Consider the following 24,101-nt stretch of genomic DNA (forward strand, 5'->3'; position numbering starts at 1 on the left):
TAATGTTTTTAAAACCTCTAAAAATAATTAGATCAACAGCAAATAAAAATTAAGAAGCTTGAAGCCTGAACTTCCAGTGGAAGCACAGAGGGTCTGGGCTTGCAGTAAGAAATCTTAAAGGATAAGAAAGAAGGGGGGAAAGTGACTGCTAGGAAGTTTCTACTTTTAACCTACACAGTTATCAGCTAAATCTCTGGTCTTTTTTGTTGTTGTTGTTCATGTTGGTCACACTGGGAAAACTATGAAGTTGCAACTAAATTGAATATACAGAATACTTCCTAACATTCAATAAATGGAAAAGACTTAACACATTCATTTGTAATGAACACTGTCAGATGCAGAAAAACAGATCCCTCATGCACTGCAGAAATATTCCTAGGCATTTCAGAATGTTACATATGAATGGTTTGTAACACAGGCTGATGACATCAGAACTCACATATGTAACCCGGCTAAAACATTGAGATAGGTGGCTGCCAGGGGTGAATTTGTAACTTTGAAGGATTAATTAATATACAAGTGCACAGTGATGGGAACCAAAAATGTTGTTGCCAGGCTAAGATGTTGAGTGAACCCACACTAAACTAACGAAATTGCAAAAGTTGAATCAAGAAGGGAAAATTCTGGCCAGTAAGAGGAAGAAACAGTACCTGCTTCCTAGCAAAAAAACAATGGAGCAAACAAAAACACACAGGCAAGATCAAAACCAGCACAGAGGCATTTCATCATAGAGCTTCTCAGATGCCACTAAGACAGCAAGCATGGTAGAGATCAAGGGAAGTGTCCAGCACATGGAAAGAGCTGCAGAAAATGTAAAGAGGAGGAAAAAATACATTTTTTTTTACAAAAGCCCACAAGCTGCAAAATAAGGCACATATGGTTGAAGACAAAGAAGATTTTCAGTATCACACATCACATAAGAGCAGAGAAAACCAAAAGGAAAACCGTGGTTCCTAATTCTGAACATGAAGGCTGGCAAGCACCCAGGAAGGAAACCCTGTGCCAAATGGATTATGGTTCTATATGCAATCTAATCTTTTAGAGAGATTGTTGCAAAGACCAGTATAAATGCAAAAATCTAGTTAACAGTACAGTAGACATAGGCAAAAATTCTATGACAGTTCTAATATGCAAGTCTGATGCACGGAATGGATAAGATAGAGTCTGTTTGGGCCAAAATCACTTTAGGGAAGAAAGATACTGTACTAGAGATTCTCCTGACATAGCGCTTGGGGTATGCTACAGCCCACCGGGATATCTGGATATGGATAGAGACCTCTTTAATGTTTTTAATTAAATACATACTAATGGGAATTATGTGATTATGGGTTACTTTAACTTCCCAGATTAGAAGACAAGTGCTACTAATAATAGTTGAGCCCATATTTTCCTGAATGTGATAGCTGACACATTTCTTCACCAAATAGATGCTGATCCAACAAGAGGTGATGCTATATTATATTTGGTATTGATGAGTAGGGAGGACCTCATGGAAGAATTGGTTGTAGAGGACAACCTTGGTTTGAGTGACCATGAGCTAATTCAGTTTAAATTAAATGGAAGGATAAACAAAAATAGATCTGCAATTAGGGTCCTTGATTCAAAAAAGCTAACTTTAAAAAATTAAGAGAATTACTTAGGGAAGTGGACTGGACCAAAGAACCCCAGGATCTGAATGTGGAGGTGGATTGGAATTACTTTAAGTCAAAGTTTCAGAAGCTACCTGAAGCCTGCATCCCAAGCAAGGGAAAAAAATTCAGGGAAGGGTTGCAGACCAAGCTGGATGAACAAGGATCTCAAACAGATCACTAAGAGAAAGCAGAAAGCCTACAAGGAATGGAAAATGGGAGGGATCAGCAAGGACAGCTACCTCTTGGAGGTCAGAAAGTGTAGGGGTGGAGTGAAAACTGCCAAAAGCCAAGCAGAGTTGGACCTTGCAAAGAGAATTAAAACTGATAGTAAAAAGTTTGATAGCCATATAAATGATGTAAGCAGAGTCTGAATGAATTCCCCTGACAGTTAGCTGGGAGGCTTTAGGAGCAAACTGTATTTACATGAACACACCTGCTCTGTCTAGATATCTAGCAGATAGAGCAGTGTTGCTCAAAGTGATCAACCTTGGCTGGTGCTGGGTTACAAATCACTTTAGTACTGAATACAGGGGTAGTGAAGTGTTGTTTTAATGTAGCTTTCATTATTGTCTGAATACAGGGAAGCAGGACTGTGCTTAACCTGTCCCTAATGAGGGGGTCACCCTCAGCTGAAAGGACCTCGTTAAGCCAGGGGCTCGAATGCCAGAGCCCTGTGAAAGTAAGAGGGGTGGGGACAGATGTCCCAGCCAGGAGGTGTGGACCCTCCCCCAAGGGTTTTCCCTGGACTGGTTTAAGCTGTCTCTTCCCCCGCCCCCACACACACACTTTTCAAAGAAAGAGCTAAATAGGCTTCATTAGGAGCCTCTTTGCTATTTTAAATGCTCAATGTGAGCTGAAATCAATTGTGGTAGGACTATGTTTCTTGCCCTGCCTGCTAAGAGCTGAAAATTACTGAGACTGATGTGCAGAAGTCACAAGAGAGAGGCAGGTGGCAGCAGAAAGTGACTGACAGTCAGCTGGTGGCAAGCGGCCAGCAGGACAGCTGGCAGAGAGGGCCAGAGCAGAGCCCCGCAGAGAAGTGCAGTCATCGGCCAGCAGGTGGATGGCAGAGAGGGGGTGGCGAGCAAGTGCCCAAGCAGTGGAGTGAGTAAGGTGCCTCTTTGCCCCCCCCCATTTACCCACGGTGGGAGGTGAACTCTGCAGATGTACCTCTGAACTCTGGGTCTGCACTGACCAAGGACAGCAATTGTGAGTGGGGTGCAGAGAAGGGTCAGGCACACTAAAGGGACTTTTGGGTTGCTGGAGTTAAGAACCTGAGGGGAAAAGGACACTGCCCAACTTACTTGGGGTTGGGTCTTTTGCTCACAGTTTATATTTATGAACCCTGTTTGCTGTGTTTTCCCCAATTAACAAGTTACTTCCTTCCTATTATTACAAGTTTCTTTTCTACACAGACTCTGTGCTTGCGAGTGGGGAAGTATTGCCTCTCAGAAGCATCCTGGGGTGCTGTGTAATTTTCCCAGGTTTCTGGGTGAGGGCTTAAGCCAGTTTTGTGTTGTATTGATGGAAAGGAACCCCTAGATATTGAACCAGGCCCTGGTTGCTGCTGGCTCCACCTGGCAGAAGGGTTACAATAAGAAGAAAACAAACAAAGAAGGAGTGGGACTGCTAAGCACTGAGAATGGGGTTGAGATTAAAGATAATCTAGGTATGTCCAAACACCTAAATAAATACTTTGCCTCAGTTTTTAATGAGGCTAACAAAAAGGTTAGGGGGAGTGGCAGGGTGGCTAATGGCAATGAGGATATCAAGGTAGAAATTACCGCATCCAAGGTGAAGTCAAACTCAAACAACTTTATGGGACTAAACTGAGGGGCCTGGATACTCCATCCAAGAATATTAAAGGAATTGGCACATGAAATTGCAAGTCAAATACCAAAGATTTTTAATGAATCTGTAAACTTGGGGATGTACCCTATGACTGGAGAATTGCTAATATAGTTCCTATTTTTAAGAACAGGGGAAACAGTGATCCAGGAAACTATAGGCCAGTTAGTTTGACCTCAATTGTATGCAAGGTCTTGGAACAACTTTTGAAAGAGAAAGTAGTTAAGGACATAGAGGTGAATGGCAATATGGGATAAAATACAACATGGTTTTACATGGTAGTTTGAGCCAGGCAAAGAAGGTAACTGATTTTTTAGACAAAGGAAATGCAGTAGATCTAATCTACCTGGATTTCAGTAAGGCATTTGGCACAGTTCCATATGGGAAATTATCAGTTAAATTGGAGAAGATGGGGATTAATATGAGAATTGAAAGCTGGATAAGGAACCAATTAAAGAGGAGACTACAATGGGTCATACTGAAAGGTGAACTGTCAGGCTGGAGGGAAGCTATTAGTGGAGATCCTCGGGGACTGGCCTTAGGACCAATGTTATTTAACATTTTTATTACTGACCTTGGCACAAAAAGTGAGAGTACGCCAATAAAATTTGCAGATGACAAAAAGTTGGCAAGTATTGTTGGAGGAGGACCGGAATATCATACAAGAAGATCTGGATGAGCTTGTAAACTGGAGTAGTAAAAATGGGATGAAATTTAAAAGTGCAAAGTGTAAGGTTATGCATTTAGGGACCAAAAACAAGAATTTTTGCTATAAACTTGGGATTTACCAGTTGGGAGTGACAAAGAAAGAGAAAGACACAGGTGCACTGGTGATCACAGGATGACTATGGCCTTAGACTCATACGCTTTAAGATCAGAAGGGAAAATTGTGATCATCTAGGCCTTGTCTACACTACAGAGGTAAGTTGACCTAAGTTATGGAACTCCAACTACATGCATATGAGTCTAAAGCCATGTCTACTCTTACCAGGGATTCACGCTGCTGCAATTGATGCAGCGGGGGTTGATTTAACGGGTCTAGTGAAGACCCACTAAATCGACTGCAGAGTGCTCTCTGGTTGACTCCGGTACTCCACTGGAACAAGAAGAATAAGGTACGTCAATGGGAGAACATCTCCCATCAATGCAGCACAGTGTAGACACCGCAGTAAGTCAACCTAAGCCTGTGTTTCTCAAACTGGGGTCACCGCTTGTGTAGGGAAAGCCCCTGGTGGGCCAGGCCAGTTTGTTTACCTGCCCCGTCCATAGGTCCGGCCAATTGCGGCTCCCACTGGCCATGGTTCACTGCTCCAGGCCAATGGGAGCTGCTGGAAGCAGCACGGGCCAAGGTATTTACTGGCCTCCGCTTCCAGCAGCCCCCATTAGCCTCCTCAATACCAGTTCGCATTGTAGGGGTACATACTAAGTGTAAAGATCAGAGAATGTTTGGGGTTTGACTGGAGTGCAAAGTGCTCTGGCTATTCTCAGCTGCCCCTTGGGTTTTTATGAATGATTGTAGGTCATAGTAAACTTTAAGCTGCTCTAACTTAAATCACAAGGTTGGGCAGGCTTCCAGACACCCTGATAATAAAGGATACTAAAAAATGGCATAAAACCACCTCCCCAATCCTCCTTCCCAAACTTGTGTTTGTGCCAATGGGCATATGATTCTTGAGCATGAGAAAAAATGAGTCTCTTTACAGTGAACACAGATGATCTCTATATAACAGTTCATAGTGATATGTAAGAATACACAAGGTATTCAGGGACATAACAGCAATAGCCAAGTGAACTATCTGAGAAAAAAAGAAGAAGCCAAAAAATTGAAGTTCCTCATTGAACAAGGTATATTGAAAAAAGGCACGCAGCCAAGCAACAGGATCAGTGCTGATCTACAAGAAACTCCAATTTCCTTCATTGTGCAATAGCCAATATACAGACGATTCCTCAAAGCTACCAAAAAAAACAATAGCAGAGAAAATTGATCCTGCTCACAATATCAGATGTTGCCTCAAATTCATTATCTGTCTACAGCCAAATAAATTAACATAACCTGAACCATAGATCTTATGTAAAGTAACACTGCACAAAAAGACAGGTTAATAGGATCTCTGGTAAGATTATCAAGCCCAACGTTTAGCATCTGGCTAAAACAAAGTTTCTGTTTTAAAGTGTTCTCTGATGGTAGAAAACTCACACATTCTAAAAGAAGGATGGCAGAAATCTTCACATCCTAGCCCCTCGACTGAGGAACCTAACAATAAACCCTATACTTGTGTGTTGTGCCATCTTGCCCACATTTCCTGCCAGTTTTATAAGACAAGAAGAGATTAAAACTGACAAAATTCCCATCTCACTGATACAGAGCAGGAATCTTGTCAGATGTAGAACCCTGCCACCAGGCAAGAATGGAACTGGCAGACAGCAGGGATGCAATGGCCAAACTTGCACATGTACATCTGCAAATCACAACAGACCAAACAGTCTGTCTTTTCCATTGTCATGCCAAGCAGCTGGAATTTTAATACAGTAACAGATTTTCTTTTGAGGGGCTTATTTTAATATTTGGAAAATCAGTTTTATGGGATAACCAAATATGGAAGCTATCAATTTTGACAGTGGTCTTTTATAGGTATGTGTGTAACAATAAATCATCAATCAGGGAGGCCATTTATTTTGTTTCTGACCAAACTAAACCCGCCTTGTTCAGTATAGACACAAATGCTATTTTCTTTGGAATCAAACTAGATAATCTTTTTCACTGTATGAGCTCTCTTACATATCTGAGGTCATACCACATAACTTGTTTTTTTTTATACTATTGCTTGCTTTCTAAATGTATAGCTAATTCTCCTCTGATTTTAAAACAGATCTACTGTGTAATGGTAGGTCCCAGTTACAGATTTCAGTTGACAGATTTGGGAAAAACAGGATTGATCAGTGCCTTATCTTAGGTATGCAAAAAATAAACCCTGAAACTTGATTTAACGTTGTAATAAAAATGGGTTATGTTTGTACCATTTCACAGAAGCATGGAGATACGCTATGCCATTTTCTGTTCTTGCCGTAATCTTTGCCTCAAAAATGTGATATCAGAATCTTAATGTTTCATGCATGCTGTGCAATATGGTGAGAAAGTATGTTACTTTGACCTTTACAATTGTCTTTCATTTTATCTTCTGGATAGTCGTATCTCTTTGCTGTCTACAGAATCACTACCCTGCAAGGAAGACATAAGTAGCCTGAATACCAAGGAATGTGAGGTTTATGGGGTTTTAAGCATATTAAAAGTACCTGGTATAATCTTTCACAAAAAAACGCTGGTATATCATGCACATTTTAGATTTTACAATGGGAATACAAAATGACAATGATAGAATATAAATCTCTTCTGGGCATGATTGTAGTTACACACAGAACCTATTCTTATTTCAGTATGAAGTTTGAAATCCTGTGATCCTCAAATGTCCAACTAGTGGAAATTGCTTCCCTTACTTTTTATTCCATGCTGTATTTAGCCTAATAAAAACGTAATAAATATCTTCTCTTTAAAATCTGCAAATGCTTTTCTATGCAATGAATTGCAATTGTAGGCATAAAGTGTTATACATACACTCATATTCTCTCTGTCTCTCTCTCACACACACGCACACACACTTTCAAAGATGTGTGCCTAATTCATATTTATTCACCTCAATAAGCATTCTGATTTTCAAAAGCACTGAGCACCCAGCAGCTCCCATGGAAGCCAGTGGTAGCTGCTTGGGTGCTCCACACTTCTATAAAACTTTTCACCAGAAGATTTGCAGAAGTGCAAGTATCATAATGGCAGTATTGCCAACCCAAAGCATTAAAAAATCCTGAGTTAGGACCCTCTTCGAAGTATTAAATTTGAGATTCTTTTTATTTCTGATGGGAAAAAAAAGTAGCAAATATGACCCCAATCATAAAGGTTAGAGATTTCCTTTCTGAAAAAAAGGGAAAGCTGAGATTCTCTCATAGTCATATAAATCCAAGAGCTGGAGAAATCACCCAACGTTGTGAGAGTCATGATAAAATTGTGAGAATGGGCAGCACTGCAATTAATTTCCCTTGTATACTTACACCTAGCTGGGTTGTAGAAGTGCTGGGGTTAGAGAGAGAAAGCGGTTAGTGGGTGTAGTGCTGCCTGTAGCCAGGGCTAGGGAATAGAGGAACTTTTGTGTTTGACTCTGTTGAATTTAAAACAACCTGGTCTTCCTTCATTCAATCAGATACCCACAATGCTACCATAATGCTAGTACTGGCTAAAGCTTTCCCCTCTTTTAAACCACTGTTTTCACTTCTTATAAACTTACATTTCTTTAGTTGTCAAGGTGGGATGAGAAGTCCTCTGTGTTGTATTGTTATCTCTCTTCAATGTTTTTCATTTATGAAATGCCCAGAGCATTAGCTCAACACCCAGAGGTTTTTTTTTATAAATATGAAACAGCCAGTATTTCCTCAGCCTTCCTACCCTCACCATAATTGGTGGTCAATGTGAACAAATAATTTGCAATTAATAGCTTATTCCAGTATTGTGAAGATGAAGATTCAAACATTGTGAGTCAGATCCCCCAAAATCATGACTGTTTTTAAACAAGAACTTTGGGGTTCATTTTATTGGTCATCTGGTTTCTGATCCTTTAGGGTGTGCTCAGTTCATATCTTCAAACTTTCCTCTCCATCCGTAAGGTCTAGAAATTTGCCTTATTTTTAAATGGAAGATGAGTCTTTTCTTTCTTTTCCAGTGCCTTTACAAGACTGCATGTGTACACACACACACGGTGGTAACCTACGCACAGTGAATCTGTCTCAATTTTCTTATTCCCTCCCCCCCCCCCGCCCCTGGAGAGGAATCCCCTTCCTAATCTCAGCAGCAGCTGACAGTTTCTCTCAGTTTTGCCAGCCATCTCATTTCAATAATACTCATAACCTTATTCCAAAGGTCACTCTGTCACAAGCATGTACCAGGAAACATAAATGTTCCCTACAACCATACTGTATACATTACTTAGCTCTTTTATTGTGGAATAAACTGTGACACCAGTTAGCTGGCACCATAATGATATTGCAAGCTACAGTGAAGAGCGGTCTAGTGGGTAAAGCCCTAGTCTAATAGCCAGGAGACCTCACTTCTATTCACAGATCTGCCATTTACCAGCTGTATGACTTTGGACAAGTCATTTTATTTCCTTGTCCTCTGTTTCCCCATCAGTGGTGTGTAAAATGTAGAACATGTCATTTTTGTGGCACATCAGATATAATGGAGCAAATGAATGAAAATTGGCTCTGGCTCAACCCTGGAAAGAGAGAAATCACATTAGTAGGAACAGGAAAAATAAGCCACTGAAGAATTTGCCACTTATTTAACCTCACCAGTGATCAAGGGCATTAGATCACAGATTGTCAGCACAGAGTGAAGCCTTTGGTCATCACTGCTCCTGGACACATAGATTGGTGGTTAGGAATTCCTTCTTCCATTTTAGACTAACCAGGAATCCACACTCTTCCTTTTCAAATCAATCTATCAAGAGTCACACTTTGTACTTACTCAAATTAAGAGATTACAACTCGTTCTGCTGAATGGAACCACCACAAAAAAGGCTGACGTTGTTGCAGCATGTACCAGCACACCTCCTAAGCAACAACAGCTGACAGGAACATCTCACACATGTGCTTCACAAACTGCACTGGCTCCCCTTCACTATAGAACCAAATTCAAGGTCTTGATCTTAATCCACAAAGGATTTTCTTGGGCTGGGGATTATTTCAGAGACCATCTCACCTTCCACAGCCTTCCCACATGGCTTCTCCCACTGACATAGCTACCACCTCTCACGGAGGCAGGAGTTATTAAGCCAACAGGAGAGCTCTCTCCCATCGGCTGAGAGCAGCTTCACCAGAAGCACCCCAGCTGCATCGCTATAAATGATGTAGTATAGACATAACCTGTCACACTTAACTTTTTAACACACAAAAATATACAGTTATGGTTCCCAGCAGTATACACTGGAGTCAAAGCTAATACTTATTTTATCTGAGAAGGGAAACACCAAATTATGAGATTTTTTTTTTACAAATTTAAAGGCAAAATCTCTTATAACATGTTAATTACTGTAATTACTTTTCTCCAGCTGAAGCTTCTTTCCACCTTTTCAGATAGTATGTGGTAATTGGGGGCTATGTCACAGGCTGTTACTGCACTAACTTTGCACCTTTGGAAAGTTGGGTTCAAATCCTGACTTGTCACCAATAAAAATGAATTGGGTGTTCTCTCCCTAGTTCCTGACATGATTCTGCATGAATGAAAGCGTCTCTCTCTTGCACACACATACTTAAGTAAGATGAACTATTAGAACAATAGTGATGTTGCAGTAAGGGTGTGACCAGGTTCTGATATTCACATCTGCTAGACATAACATTTGCATATATTGATTTGAGCTAGACCCTTAACTGGTGTAAATCAACATAGTTCCATTGACTTCATTGGTATTTAGGAAACAAAGTTCAATGTATATTATGAGATTTGTGTCAGAACTATGATATTTGAGAGAGTGTAGAAGCAAGATGCTGCATAATTTGCAAAATTGCATTAATTCATATAGTTGTAGGTCATACTATTCAGCATGAGAGAAGAATGGCATCCAGCAGAAGGCATGTAGTATTTCCTCTCTAACACTGTTCTCTCTGCTGGGGATGGAATGTGGCTCACAATAGCAGATAGCCAAGCATAAGATGGTATAGCAACTGTCAGCACGAACAGTGACAGCTCTAAGCAGCAAAGGTATTTGGCTACAAAATCAGAAGGCCAATAGTAGTGGCAGCATGAGCTGTTCAAGCAGGCAGAAAGGAATAATGGGTTTGGGACTTAGGGTGTAGGGTTTTTTTTTTTCATTTTGCTTTTGTTGGTGCTTGTGTGACTTTTATTTAACATATTGGCTATGTGCTCCCTACCCTATGGAAGTGGGGGCTCATGATAGTTTATCTGAAAACAGCATGATGGCAGACAGCAATTAAGCACCAGGAACTGCAGTGGCAGGCATCAGCATTGGCAGCCTTAGGCACAATCTGGGCAGAATGCAGAGACAAAGTGGTGGAGTGAATGGCCCATGTAGTGTGTGTTTGGATGAAATCATGGATTACCTCTCATTTTCAGTCTCCCACCAACAACAGTGCATTTAATGAATGTAGGAATAGCCAGTAAAAACCACTAATGGTACTGCGTCTGTCCAGTAAGAACAGAACAGCATTTGCCCTCCTCTTCTCTTCCTTCTATCTCTCAGTCTGCAGTGACTCATTGCATTTAGTTCAGAAATATAAACTACAAACAAAATGCCAAAGCCAAACAAACAGCATGAGCAGTTGCTAATGTGTTGGCTTATCTGTATCTGTAATTTTCATTTTTTTAAACATTTCCCCTTTTCCCAATCCCTACAGAAACTCAGAATGAGCTCTGTTCAAACACATTCTATCTAGTTCTCTCTCACACACAGAAACCAGCAGCGTGATGGATAAAACACATAAGTCACAGAGGACAAAGTCAGATTCTAACCACTGATTGGTTAGGATGCTTTCCCAGGACCTGAAAATGATTCCATCGTCAGTACTGTCATCCTGTCCTCTCCTCTACCCAAGCCCATACCTGTGCTCTGATCCCAATTGTCTCCTAGCCCCCCCCACCCGCCCCCCCAAAAAACCTCCTTCCCACTCCCAAGGTCCTCCCCCTCAGCAATATCATTTGAGATATTAGGCTGCAGAGTGAAGAGTCATTACATTTGTCTCCTCCTCCCCAGTTGCAGGCAGGGATATAAGTGCATTGCTAAAGCTATGTGGAGAAGCTGATACAGTAAAAGGCATTATGACTGGCTCCAGGCAGCATCCATCACTTTCAAAACTCAAACATTTAAAAGGAAAATTAAAAACATTTTATGTGGTAAAATATGGATTTAGTAAGAGAGAGTTTATTAATGCAGCAAGGCATTCAAAATAATAGAAAATAAACAGTACTGTTATACACCCCCCCCTTGTATTTTCTAGTCCTTCATTGCTGTCTCCCTAGTCAGTACACCGAAGCTTCCAAGAATCCATCATTTGCCTCCTTACCGCTATAAAACCCTATTGTCTTTTTTGACTTCTATTGGTTACAGAACCTAGAAGTCTACTTTCAGAACTCTTCTATAGTGATATAGTCCATACATTTCATTATAGGTTATAATTTCATTACAGATTAAAGTCACAGCTATACTATTATAGAAATATCACAGTGAATAAAGGCAGATCTAAAATATATATCTGAAATCTTGCAAATGCTTTGTTTTGCTGAAAAAGTCTAATTATTAAGCCCCCATGTCAAAACCGACAAACTGATTATTAGAAATCTTTATTAGAGTTATACAGAAAGAGTAAGCGATCTGTGCTCATGTGTATTGGCAGGGAATTTAAGTTTGTAAGTCCCATTAGTAATAGGGGGCCTTATACATAAATGCCACTGAATCTACATGAGAGGAGACCCTAATATTTAATTTCTCCTTGAGTTACAAAAGATAGTTTCAAGGTACCTTAATTCCATGCCAAGGACACTGAAGAATCACATTCTTCATTTCTTAACAATAATACACTATTTTAAAAATAGTTCCAGGAATGGCCTTCAGTGCACTTGTGTCAACAAAGACCATAATCCACAGAGAAAACCTCTTTCAGCAATGTCCCATTTGTCATTACAAGACAGTGACATTAATACTAGAAGAAGTCTGAAGTTTTCAAAGTCCTTCAGTGGAAAATATCCACAGCCAGTAAAGCAATTATGGTTGCTTGGAACAAAATGTAAAATGATAATTTCTTAGTCTGCTGTAACATCTATTATTTCCATTCACACATTGGATTTTTTAAAGAAATTAATTCGCTCAGAAAATACTATCAAACATGCAACTATGAAAAAGCACACCCTTTTTAAAGATACTAAAAAGAGATGATAAGAAATTGCTCTGCACTGAACCAATACAGTTAGATCCTAATCAGTCCTTTAGAGCTGCAGCATGCATGATTCAAGGGTAAAAGTTTATTTTTTGAGTCTGTCCCACAGAATGGTTGCATTTTTCAGATTTAAATACCAGTGGGGGGCACAGAGGATTGATGTATAGTAGATGATGTGAGTGTTTTAATTATGGTTTTATTTTCATTTTTATTAATCCTGTTGGGGACCAGAGACAGGTCCTGGGCTGTCCTTGAAGGTACCTAGGACACAGACCTATGTCTGAGATGTTTCCTGTCTTTGGGTGTTTTGTTCAACGACTATTTAAATATATAAATAAAAGAAGTTTGGAAAGCTAATAATATGGGCTCTAAAATCAGAGCTGAGCCACACAGTGAAGTTCTCAGTACACAAGAGAAAGAAGAAACATTATACACTGCCTGCATATATTCACATGCAACGTAACAACTCCCTTCCCTGACTATCAAACTGGCATCATGCAGTATCTGCCTTGATACTTTTTGCATAGGCAGTAAATACAGACACCTCAGAAAACAAAATAGAGACAATTATAAAATCAAAATAACCATTTTGTTACTTACAGCACTTGATAAAATGGTAATGAGACATTCTTTCATCTCAGACCGTAGTCTTCCTACAGGTTTCAGCATTCTCTTCTGCTACAACTGTCATGCCTACAAAATACATTATTTAGAGCCTTTCCTCAGGTATCCAGTTTACCTCAGAATACATTATTTAAGGTAGCTTCTGTTCCAAGATCTTGCAGAGGCTTCCAAGTCATTCTCACCCAGCTGCTGGAGTTAAGATAAACCTCTGTGTGTCTTGAACCATGACTATTGCACGTGCTATTGTAACACACTTGATTGACACTGCTCCTAATCCCACATCCCCAGGAATAGTAAGATTTAATTGGCGTGCACTTGCAGCCACATTCTTCCAGCACTGAGGTGTGCTGCTGCACTGCGGCTCTCACAGTCCTGTCAGTTAATGCCTTTTCAATAGCTTTCAAATGGCAGCTTGATGAAACTAAGCTTGATGAGTGAGCTCGAGTGAAGTAGCAGAACAAGGGATCTTAAACCTTATTTATGCATGTTGTCTGTGAGCCAAATGTGACCAGATTCTTAGCTGGTGTTCAAATGGGATTATTTTTAGTTGCCACCAGTTGCTGTGTGAATAGGAAATTGATACAGGTTACCAAAAATAACCTTTTAGCAACACAGATCGTTTTGTCAGTTTGTTCTAAGGTGAAAATGAGGACATAGCTCACAGCCACCTCCAGATTCTCCAGTTTGTCTGTGGGCTTGTTTTAAATTAAAAATGTTTGTTTGTATTCTGTAACCTGCTCTTATTTTGCCACTTCTTTGAAGACTGTAGTGAATTGCATCAGTATTTATAATTGGACTATTTTTGACTGAACTGGAATTCAGAAAAAAGGAACTGTAAGGTTTACATATTGAACTCATAACAAATATATGTTTTTCTAATAATTTAACCATTAAAATTCTAGTTATAAGAAAAATGTCTAATAAAATACAATCAGCTATAAATATACAATAAATTGCATTAAGTGCAAATTAATGTCTATATATTTGGTTATCTGACCTCTGAATAATATGTTGATGCATATTGATGTATTACCCTGCATGTTCTGGTTGTTTAAGGGCATACAAAAGGCCAGACCTGCATTGTATTTTAAATAAACACTCAGACTCCATCACTGATTTTAAAAGCAAAACATGGAGATCTGGCTTCTACTACTTGGCAAATACTATAGCAGCAAAACCTACACTAAAATGTCAACTAGTTGAATAGCAATTTTTCTTGGAAAATATCGAGGTAATTGAAGATGATGACCGTGGTTTTGCTTCCTCTGTGCAATACACCATTATTATTATTTCACCGAGCAAGCATCTTGCAAAGTCAATCTGATTGGCTAGTCACAAATAGAACTACTGTTTGTCTGAAATATTGTTACTTGGTCTTATGCACGCATGCCATTTTTAACATATAAGTAGAGTAGGGAGCAGGTCCACTTCATCAGCAATGATTACTAATTCAGATTTTATTAGCTGTCCTGTAAAGTTCTAATGAGGTGGACTGATATATATTCAGACATCCAGTGATCAATTAGCAAGCCCCTTAGGTGAAAACTCAGTTCCTGACTAATGGCTAACTATTGCACCTCAGCTTTGAGGTGTGATCAGCATAACAATTGCTTTCCATGAGTTACCATTCTTTCTTTGCTTCCAAAATATGTTTCTTTAAAATAAAATAAAAATAATAACAGGAATAACCAAAGGAAATAAGTCCAATCAAAAGCAACAAAGAAATTGCATTACCGTGCAATCTTTCCTCTTAAAACTCAACAGTAGACCAAAAGAATGAAGTTCATTCTCCAGTACCTCTCTCACTCTCAATAAGTACCTGGATGTTTTTGGTCCATATCTGTTTATAAAATAAATATCTATCTTATCTAAGAGTCAGTGCTAGTCATAGTCCATGAGCAAATGGCAACAAATCTGACAAAAGAACCCTTTCAGCAATGATTTTGGCGGTGACATTCCTGATAGGTTCAACCATGGTATTATGGTCAAGTAGAAAGATTGTCTTTTATAATAGCATCATGCCTCTACCAATCCACACTGACTAAAAGCAGTAAGATTCTGTGTAAACCCTTCAGCAAGATGGATGGAAGCAGTGTCAAAAAAAAGGGGGGCCTTTGTCTTGAGACACAGAAGAATTACAGCTATGAAATCACATCAGATTATGGCTTGACCCAAATGTGCCAAAAATATTAGCTGGATCTTGTTCATTTGTGAATCCAACATGTTTACATAAAGATTGTGTTTGCCAACCCAGAAAAATAGGAAGGGCACTGCTAAGGATAGACAGTGTTCTTGGTGCTGTAATAAAAAAAGGAGGTACAGTCTCTGCCTAAAAAAGAATACAATGTACAGGTCAGATTCTGAACTCAGTCGCACTGCAAACTGAATGACTCCAGATTTACATCAAAGTAACTGGAAGCAGAATCTTGCCTTTTACAGAGAGACACAACATGCACTACCCTCCACAAATGATAGTTCCATTTTAGTACATACATATGTTTTGCTTTTAGTCTATTAGGTGCTTACTGAATGGTTAACACTGGCTTTATGAAAGAAGTGGGTTATAAGGAAGAATTTAAACTGAAAGGTTGATTCCTTCCACATTGCTGGCGAGGAGGAGTTTTGGCACAAATGTGAGGGCAGTCTGGAAGATAGCATAAAAATGAGAGTGAAAGAATCATAGGACTGGAAGGGACTTGAGAAGTTATGTAGTCCAGTCCCCTGCACTCCTGGCAGGACCAAGAAAGAAGGATCCCAAAGGAGTGGTTAGGTGAGAGTCACAATGGCCTAGTGAAGGGAATGAGGTGGGAAATGGGGATAAATGAGAACAGAGCTATAGACCTTTATAGAGATGTGAAGAGCCTTGAGGATGAGAATTGGAAGCTAAAATTGAGATAGAAGGTCAAAGGAACCCAGTGCAGGAATTTTTAAAACGGAAGTGACTTGGTCTGGTTGGAGAGTATGAAACATGACTTTAGTTGTATCACTTTGGATAGATAGGAGAGTAAAGCTGCTGGGTAATTTTTCAACAAAATATGTGTAGTCAGAAAATGCTGATTCTTCAAAACCAAACGTTTTCACAGAAGCATGTCATTTCTGAGGGAACTTTCATCACAAAAGTTTCTCAGGTCCAGGATGGAATTTCTGGATTTGTCTGGGATGTGGCAGACCCAGTTTCAAGCCCTTGCTCTGAATTAGGCAGAGCAAGGATATGCCTTTGGGTTTTTGACATCCCAGGGAAGTGCCCTCACTACTGGGCTATAGCCTATTATGGGGCTTCTCGCTCTTCGAGATATTCCAAAAACTCTTGTTCTGATGAAGAATGAAAACAAGTTTCAAAGTCTCAGAATTTTTCTCAAAACAGAATTCTTTTTTTCACTGTTAGCCCTATTGGAGAGGGGCAGGGTGGAGCACCTGGAGAGAGGAAGTTTCAGTATTCATGGTAGAAAATGACCTAGGCATAAACAAGGATTTAAAATATTAAAACAAAGAGGAAAAAATAGGATTTTTTCAGACCCAGTGAAGAAAGAACCAATGGGATTTTTGCAGGCATTTGAAACTTGGCAAATTTCAGGTGATAATTCTAATGAGTTTGCAAAACTATTCATTTGGTCAACAAAGGAAGTGGTGTATTGGTCATCTTGCATGTTTTTCTTTTCAAGACTGAAGTTAGGCAGTGAAAAAATGGGAATTCTGGATACAGGGAGAAAAACATGAACAACAGTTAGAGATCTACCATGTGAATGACCACAGCAAACATGGATCAAACCTAAATGCACTAGCACACTACAGTTTCTAAATCTTCAAGGATACTGACACAGTGTGTCTAAAGACAGGCCCTGATCCAGCAGAGTCCTAAAGAACATATTGATTTCAACAGGACTAGTCACATGCTTGAAGCTGAGCACGTTTGTATGCTATACTGGGACCATATACTGAACTGAAATTAAACCTGATTTCAAGTGTTTTGGAGGTTCAAATGTGCTGTTTTGAACAGTTTCATGAAAATCATAGAATCACAGAATCATAGAAGATTAGGGATGAAAGAGACGTCAGGAGGTCATCTAGTCCACCGGAGAGGCCAGACGCTGACGCCCCAGCTCCCGCTGGGGAGACTCCCGCCGACTGTGACTGACCTGAGGACTGGCCATACCTGTGGAGGCTGGACGCCAACCAGACACCGGAAGAGCCAGTAAGCCAACCGGTACAAAGGGACCCAGAGGAGCTGCCCAGTTTACCCCTTGCTCAGTATCCCGAGGAGCCCATGGTGCTAGACGCCATGGAGGATGACGCTGAGACACAGGTACTGGTAGAGGGGGAGGTCGGAAGTAGCCCGGGGCAGCCGACCCTAGTCTGGCTGCAGCACACCCAGAGCCAATGTCAGTGTGTTGTGGCCAGGATCCCCACTGACACAGCAGCAGGCTGCCTGCCACTGTTAGGGTCCCGGGCTGGGACGCAGAGGAGTGGGTGGGCCTGCGTCCCCCCTGTCACCCCACTCCCGGGTGGCAGTCTCCCCCCTCGCCCCGATGCTCAGGACCAGGAGCCTGGGCTTGTTAAAATACTGAACTGTTTGCTCAGCCCCTGTCTGAGGGTCTGAGCCCTGAACTGTTGTTTGCTGCCCCGCCCTGACCAAGGGCCTGGGCTTATATACTGAACTACTTGGCTCAGCCCCTGCCTGAGGGCCTGAGCTCCTGACTGTTTCCTGCCTCACCAGGCTAATTTGCCAGCTCACCGGACTCGTGTAATGAGGCGGCCTGGCTCCCAGTCGCCCCAGGGAGGGGCGACCCCAACAGCGGACGTCTACACCCCCCTTCAGGTAGTTGAAGGCTGCTATCAGACCCCCCCTCACTCTTCTCTTCTGAAGACTAAATAACCCCAGTTCCCTCAGCCTCTCCTCATAAGTCATGTGCCCCAGCCCCCTAATCATTTTCATTGCCCTCCACTGGACGCTCTCCAATTTGTCCACAGCCTTTCTGTAGTGGGGGACCCAAAACTGGATGCAATACTCCAGATGTGGCCTCACTAGTGCCAAATAGAGGGGAATAATCACTTTTCTCGATCGGCTGGCAATGCTCCTACTAATGTAGCCCAATATGCCATTTGCCTTCTTGGCAACAAGGGCACACTGCTGACTCATATCCAGCTTCTTGTCCACTGTAATCCTTTTCTGCAGAACTGCCGCTTAGGGTAGGTCTATACTTACCTGCCAGTAGAGTTCGACTTTTCGGAGTTCGAACTATCACATCTAATCTAGACGCGATAGTTCGAACTCCGAATGCGCTCCCGTCGACTCCGGAACTCCACCACCGCGAACGGCGGTGGCGGAGTCGACGGGGGAGCTGCGGACTTCGATCCCGCAGCGTCTGGACGGGTGAGTAGTTCGAACTAAGGTAGTTCGAGTTCAGCTACACTATTCGCGTAGCTGAACTTGCATACCTTAGTTCGACAGCCCCCCTAGTGTAAACCAGGCCTAGGACAGTCAGTCCCCAGCCTGTAGTAGTGCATGGGATTCTTCTGTCCTAAGTACAGGACTCTGCACTTGTCCTTGTTGAACCTCACCAAATTTCATTTGGCCCAATCATCCAATTTGTCTAGGTCACTCTGGATCCTATCCCTACCCTCCAGCATATCTACCTCTCTCCACACCCTTCTCCCATTTTAGTGTAATCTACAAACTTGCTGAGGGAGCAAACCATCCCATCATCCAGATAATTAATGAAGATGTTGAACAAAATTAATCCCAGGACAGACCCCTGGGGCACTCTGCTTGATACCAGCTGCCAGCTAGACATCGAGCCGTTGATCACTACCCATTGAGTCCGACAATCTAGCCATCTTTCTATCCACCTTATAGTCCATTCATCCAATCCATACTATTTTAACTTGCTGGCAAGATTACTGTGGGAGACTGTATCAAAAGCTTTGCTAAAATCAAGGTATATCACATCCATCACTTTCCCCATATCCACAGAGCCAGTTATCTCATCATAGAAGGCAATCAGGTTGGTCAGGCATGACTTGCACTTGGTGAATCCATGCTGACTGTTCTGATCACTTTCCTCTCCTCCAAGTGCTTCAAAATAGATTCCTTGAGGACCTGCTCCATGATTTTTCCAGGGGGACTGAGGTGAGGCTGACTGGTCTGTAGTTCCCCGGACTCTCCTCCTTCCCTTTTTTAAAGATGGGCACTATATTTGCCTTTTTCCAATCATCCGGGACTTCCCCTGATCACCACGAGTTTTCAAAGATAATGTCTTATAACGATGAAAAACTATCTCAAATATAGACAACAAGATTCATGTTAAGAACTTATTCACTGTGTTTAACCTTCCTGAAAAAAAGATTGCTTAGTTGAGAGCAAATTCCATGTCATGTGAAGCTTTGATAATGACACTGAAGATTTTTTAAAAATCTTTTATCTTTATCTTTTAAATGTGTTATGACTGGCCATAACTAGCACAGACATTTGACTTATGATATAAATTCTTTTACAGCAAAATCAGATGTTGTATCAGATTTGCACAATTCTTATCTCCTCCCTTTCATGAGAGGAGTTTCAGGGTCACACTTCCTTGTCTTATAAAAAATACCTTTAAAATATTTCATACAATACTGTAATAAACAAAAACATTGTCCAAAATTATGTTTTGTTACCTTTTGTTGTGCTAAAACATTGATATAGTGTACTGTATAAATATTTTGTTATTCTTTTAGTGTTTTCTGGTGTCACAAAAAATTGACCTTACAATATTCTTAGCATTAGAGTATTTTATACACTGTGTAGGATTGTAAAAATTGATGGACATATGCAGACCTATTTGAAAGCAGTTTGAATAATGAGAAAACACCATAGCTGCTGTTTTAGAAACATGACAAAGTTCACTGTTTGCACCATTTCCAAGCAGCACAACAAAGCTTGATATTTTCCTTCACATGTTACAATCACACTGCATTACAGTAACTCCTCGCTTAACGTTATGGTTATGTTCCTGAAAAATGCTACTTTAAGTGAAACAATGTTAAGCGAATCCAATTTCCCCATAAGAATTAATGTAAATAGGGGGTTAGGTTCCAGGGAAAAATTTTTCGCCAGACAAAGGACTAGATTTTATATATATACACCCACATACACAGTATAAGTTTTAAACAATTTAATACTGTACACAGCAATGATAATTGTGAAGCTTGGTTGAGGTGGTGAAGTCAGAGGGTAGAAGAGGGTGGGATATTTCCCAGGGAATGCCTTCCTGCTAAATGATGAACTAGCACTTGGCTGAGCTCTCAAGGGTTAATACATTGTTAATTTAGCCTCACACTCTACAAGGCAGCAGGAATGGAGGGAGGGGAGACAGCATGGCAGAGAGAGACAGAGACATACACAGTGTGTGTGTGAGAGAGAGACGCTTATTGCCCCTCTAAGTACACTGACTCCACTCTAAGTACATTGCCTTTAAGTAGATCAGCAAGTTGAGACAGAAACTGCTGCCAGCAAGCTCCCCCCTCCTGAGCCCTGTCATGTCCCACCCCTGCTCTGATGAGGTGAAGGAGCAATGGGAGGGGGACACCGTGACATTAGTACCCATCTTCCCCCCTCAATCCCTTGCACAGCAAGCAGGAGGCTCCCAGGAGCAGCTCCAAAGCAGAGGGCAGGAGTAGCACATGGCAATGGGGGAAGGGACAGCTGAACTGCCCAGCAGTTGATAGCCTGCTGGGCAGCTGCCGCACAGGGAACTTAGGGGAGCAGGGAGCTGAGTGGGGAGCTGACAGGGGGGCTGGTGATCCACCCTGGTATCCAAGCCCTCACCAGCTAGCTCCAATGGGCTGCTCTTTCTGCAAGCAGTGGACAAAGCAGGCGGCTACCAAACAACGTGGTAAGGGAGCATTGTGCAACTTTTAAATGAGCATGTTCCCTAATTGATCAGCAACGTAACAATGAAACAACGTTAACCAGAACAACTTTAAGTGAGGAGTTACTGCACTTATTTGTATAAGGCTGCATTGTTTCACCTGGCAACAAAATGAAAATTGCTTATGTGTTTTGACAAATGATACTAGGCAATCAGTCCTTTGCCACACTATCTATCCATTGACGACCACAACACAGATAATCTTTAACAGGACTAAGCTCCCCAGTGAAGAACTGTTCTGTGGATGAGCCACACCACCTATAGACGCTTGCCAGGAATTACTCCACAGACAGTCTCTAATTGCACGGCCTACCTGATGAAGAAGCAAACCAGATATGATATTTTATGCAATGTTTTTCAACTAGGTTTGACCAAATCCTAGAGGATTTGGTTTATGTGAGTTACATGAAACTGACTCAACAGGACCCCTTGGAAAGCATTGGAAACAGGCTAGCTACTATGGCCCAGCAGAAGGTTTGGATTCTACTAAACCTAGACTTCCAAGAGGAATTCTCTTCTTCTCCTCTGCCTCCCTTCACCCACTCCTCTCACTTCCAGTCTTACCAATAACACTGCTTTATTCAATGACGTAGTGATCTTCCTTCCACTCCTCTCTCCCAAGGCTGAGGCCCCAAAGGAAAATGCTTTTGCTTCTGCTCCCAGTGCTTCTAATCTTAAGTGGAGAAGCAGACAGGATCTGGTAAGGCTTGGTGTAATAGCTAGAATATTCAAGTGTGTAGTGCCTTACGCGGCATTGTCTCCTTTTGGTCCTTGGCATAGCAATGATAGCAGCAGCAGCAGCAGCAGAAGTGTCTCTCCTTTCTGCCTTTTGGGGGAGATAGGTGCTGCCTTCCAGCATATCCTGTTGTGGCCCCTCATGGCTCTGCAAGTGCATTATGCCCATCACCCGCTCATGTCTTTTCAATCAAGTACTTAGACTAGATTGGTTTGAAACATGTACCCCCTTCCTGAGTTATTAAGTCTTTCTACTCACTTTGTTAGTTACCCCAGTTCAAAGCCACTCTGGGTCCATATAAGAGTCCCAGTCTGCTCTCTTGCTCCTGTTCAGGAGGTCCTCCCAATCCCCTTCCTGGAGCTGGGGTTTCACTTTAAACAGTCACTCTCTCTTCAGCTAGGTGCCCCAATTTCCCCCTCTGGATCTGGGTTGTAACTTAGGCCAGGAGCAGAACTTTAGCCAGATTCTCCTTCACCTGGCCCTTTCCACACGCCATATTACTCCTCAGGCTCAGAAATTCACCAGGCAGCCTTCTCCTGCTGCTGTCTGCCTTGTTATGAACATAAGAACATAAGAACATAAGAAAGGCCGTACCGGGTCAGACCAAAGGTCCATCTAGCCCAGTATCTGTCTACCGACAGTGGCCAATGCCAGGTGCCCCTGAGGGAGTGAACCTAACAGGCAATGATCAAGTGATCTCTCTCCTGCCATCCATCTCCATCCTCTGACGAACAGAGGCTAGGGACACCATTCTTACCCATCCTGGCTAATAGCCATTTATGGACTTAGCCACCATGAATTTATCCAGTCCCCTTTTAAACATTGTTATAGTCCTAGCCTTCACAACCTCCTCAGGTAAGGAGTTCCACAAGTTGACTGTGCGCTGCGTGAAGAAGAACTTCCTTTTATTTGTTTTAAACCTGCTGCCTATTAATTTAATTTGGTGACCCCTAGTTCTTGTATTATGGGAATAAGTAAATAACTTTTCCTTATCCACTTTCTCAACATCACTCATGATTTTATATACCTCTATCATGTCCCCCCTTAGTCTCCTCTTTTCCAAACTGAAGAGTCCTAGCCTCTTTAATCTTTCCTCATATGGGACCCTCTCTAAACCCCTAATCATTTTAGTTGCTCTTTTCTGAACCTTTTCTAGTGCTAGAATATCTTTTTTGAGGTGAGGAGACCACATCTGTACACAGTATTCGAGATGTGGGCGTACCATGGATTTATATAAGGGCAATAATATATTCTCAGTCTTATTCTCTATCCCCTTTTTAATGATTCCTAACATCCTGTTTGCTTTTTTGACCGCCTCTGCACACTGCGTGGACATCTTCAGAGAACTATCCACGATAACTCCAAGATCTTTTTCCTGACTCGTTGTAGCTAAATTAGCCCCCATCATGTTGTATGTATAGTTGGGGTTATTTTTTCCAATGTGCATTACTTTACATTTATCCACATTAAATTTCATTTGCCATTTTGTTGCCCAATCACTTAGTTTTGTGAGATCTTTTTGAAGTTCTTCACAATCTGCTTTGGTCTTAACTATCTTGAGTAGTTTAGTGTCATCTGCAAACTTTGCCACCTCACTGTTTACCCCTTTCTCCAGATCATTTATGAATAAATTGAATAGGATTGGTCCTAGGACTGACCCTTGGGGAACACCACTAGTTACCCCTCTCCATTCTGAGAATTTACCATTAATTCCTACCCTTTGTTCCCTGTCCTTTAACCAGTTCTCAATCCATGAAAGGACCTTTCCTTTTATCCCATGACAGCTTAATTTACGTAAGAGCCTTTGGTGAGGGACCTTGTCAAAGGCTTTCTGGAAATCTAAGTACACTATGTCCACCGGATCCCCCTTGTCCACATGTTTGTTGACCCCTTCAAAGAACTCTAATAGATTAGTAAGACACGATTTCCCTTTACAGAAACCATGTTGACTATTGCTCAAGAGTTTATGTTTTTCTATGTGTCTGACAATTTTATTCTTTACTATTGTTTCATCCCCTTCTCCTAGCTCATTTCCAGTTGGCTGGGTGAGCAGGAAGCACTGCACCACCCATTTTGCAGGGTTCCTGGTTCTGAACCCTTAAGGAAACACTAACTGATGTTCTCCCATACTTTACTTATTCCAGGACCACTTCCCCTCTACCAATATCTCTTGTTTCTTAGGTCTTTGCATGCATGAAATCTTCCCAAAATCTGAAAGGGCCATGCAACATGACAGGGATGTGTGAATTGACCCCTAGATGCCACCACTCTTAATAGGGGAAACTACCCTGTCACATTCCTCCTACATCTCCAATGACAATTATTAGATTAAAGGGGAAGGGAAGTGAAGACACAGGGACA

At 41.4% G+C, this 24,101-nt stretch overlaps 1 protein-coding gene across 1 annotated transcript in view; it reads right to left on the minus strand.

Moving 5' to 3' along the window:
- Positions 1-21,656, minus strand: part of MYO16 (myosin XVI) — a 459,803-nt gene extending 438,147 nt beyond the window's left edge. Inside the window, exons 1-2 of the mRNA XM_045008050.1 lie at positions 21,569-21,656; positions 13,074-13,166 (exon numbers count right to left, since the gene is read on the minus strand). Coding sequence (XP_044863985.1) covers positions 13,074-13,101 — 28 coding nt within the window. The 5' untranslated portion in view covers positions 13,102-13,166; positions 21,569-21,656. The remainder of the gene's footprint in view (positions 1-13,073; positions 13,167-21,568) is intronic.
- Positions 21,657-24,101: the final 2,445 nt, after the last annotated feature.

This window comes from Mauremys mutica, chromosome 1, assembly GCF_020497125.1.
Source record: "Mauremys mutica isolate MM-2020 ecotype Southern chromosome 1, ASM2049712v1, whole genome shotgun sequence".
Taxonomy (NCBI): Eukaryota; Metazoa; Chordata; order Testudines; family Geoemydidae; genus Mauremys; species Mauremys mutica.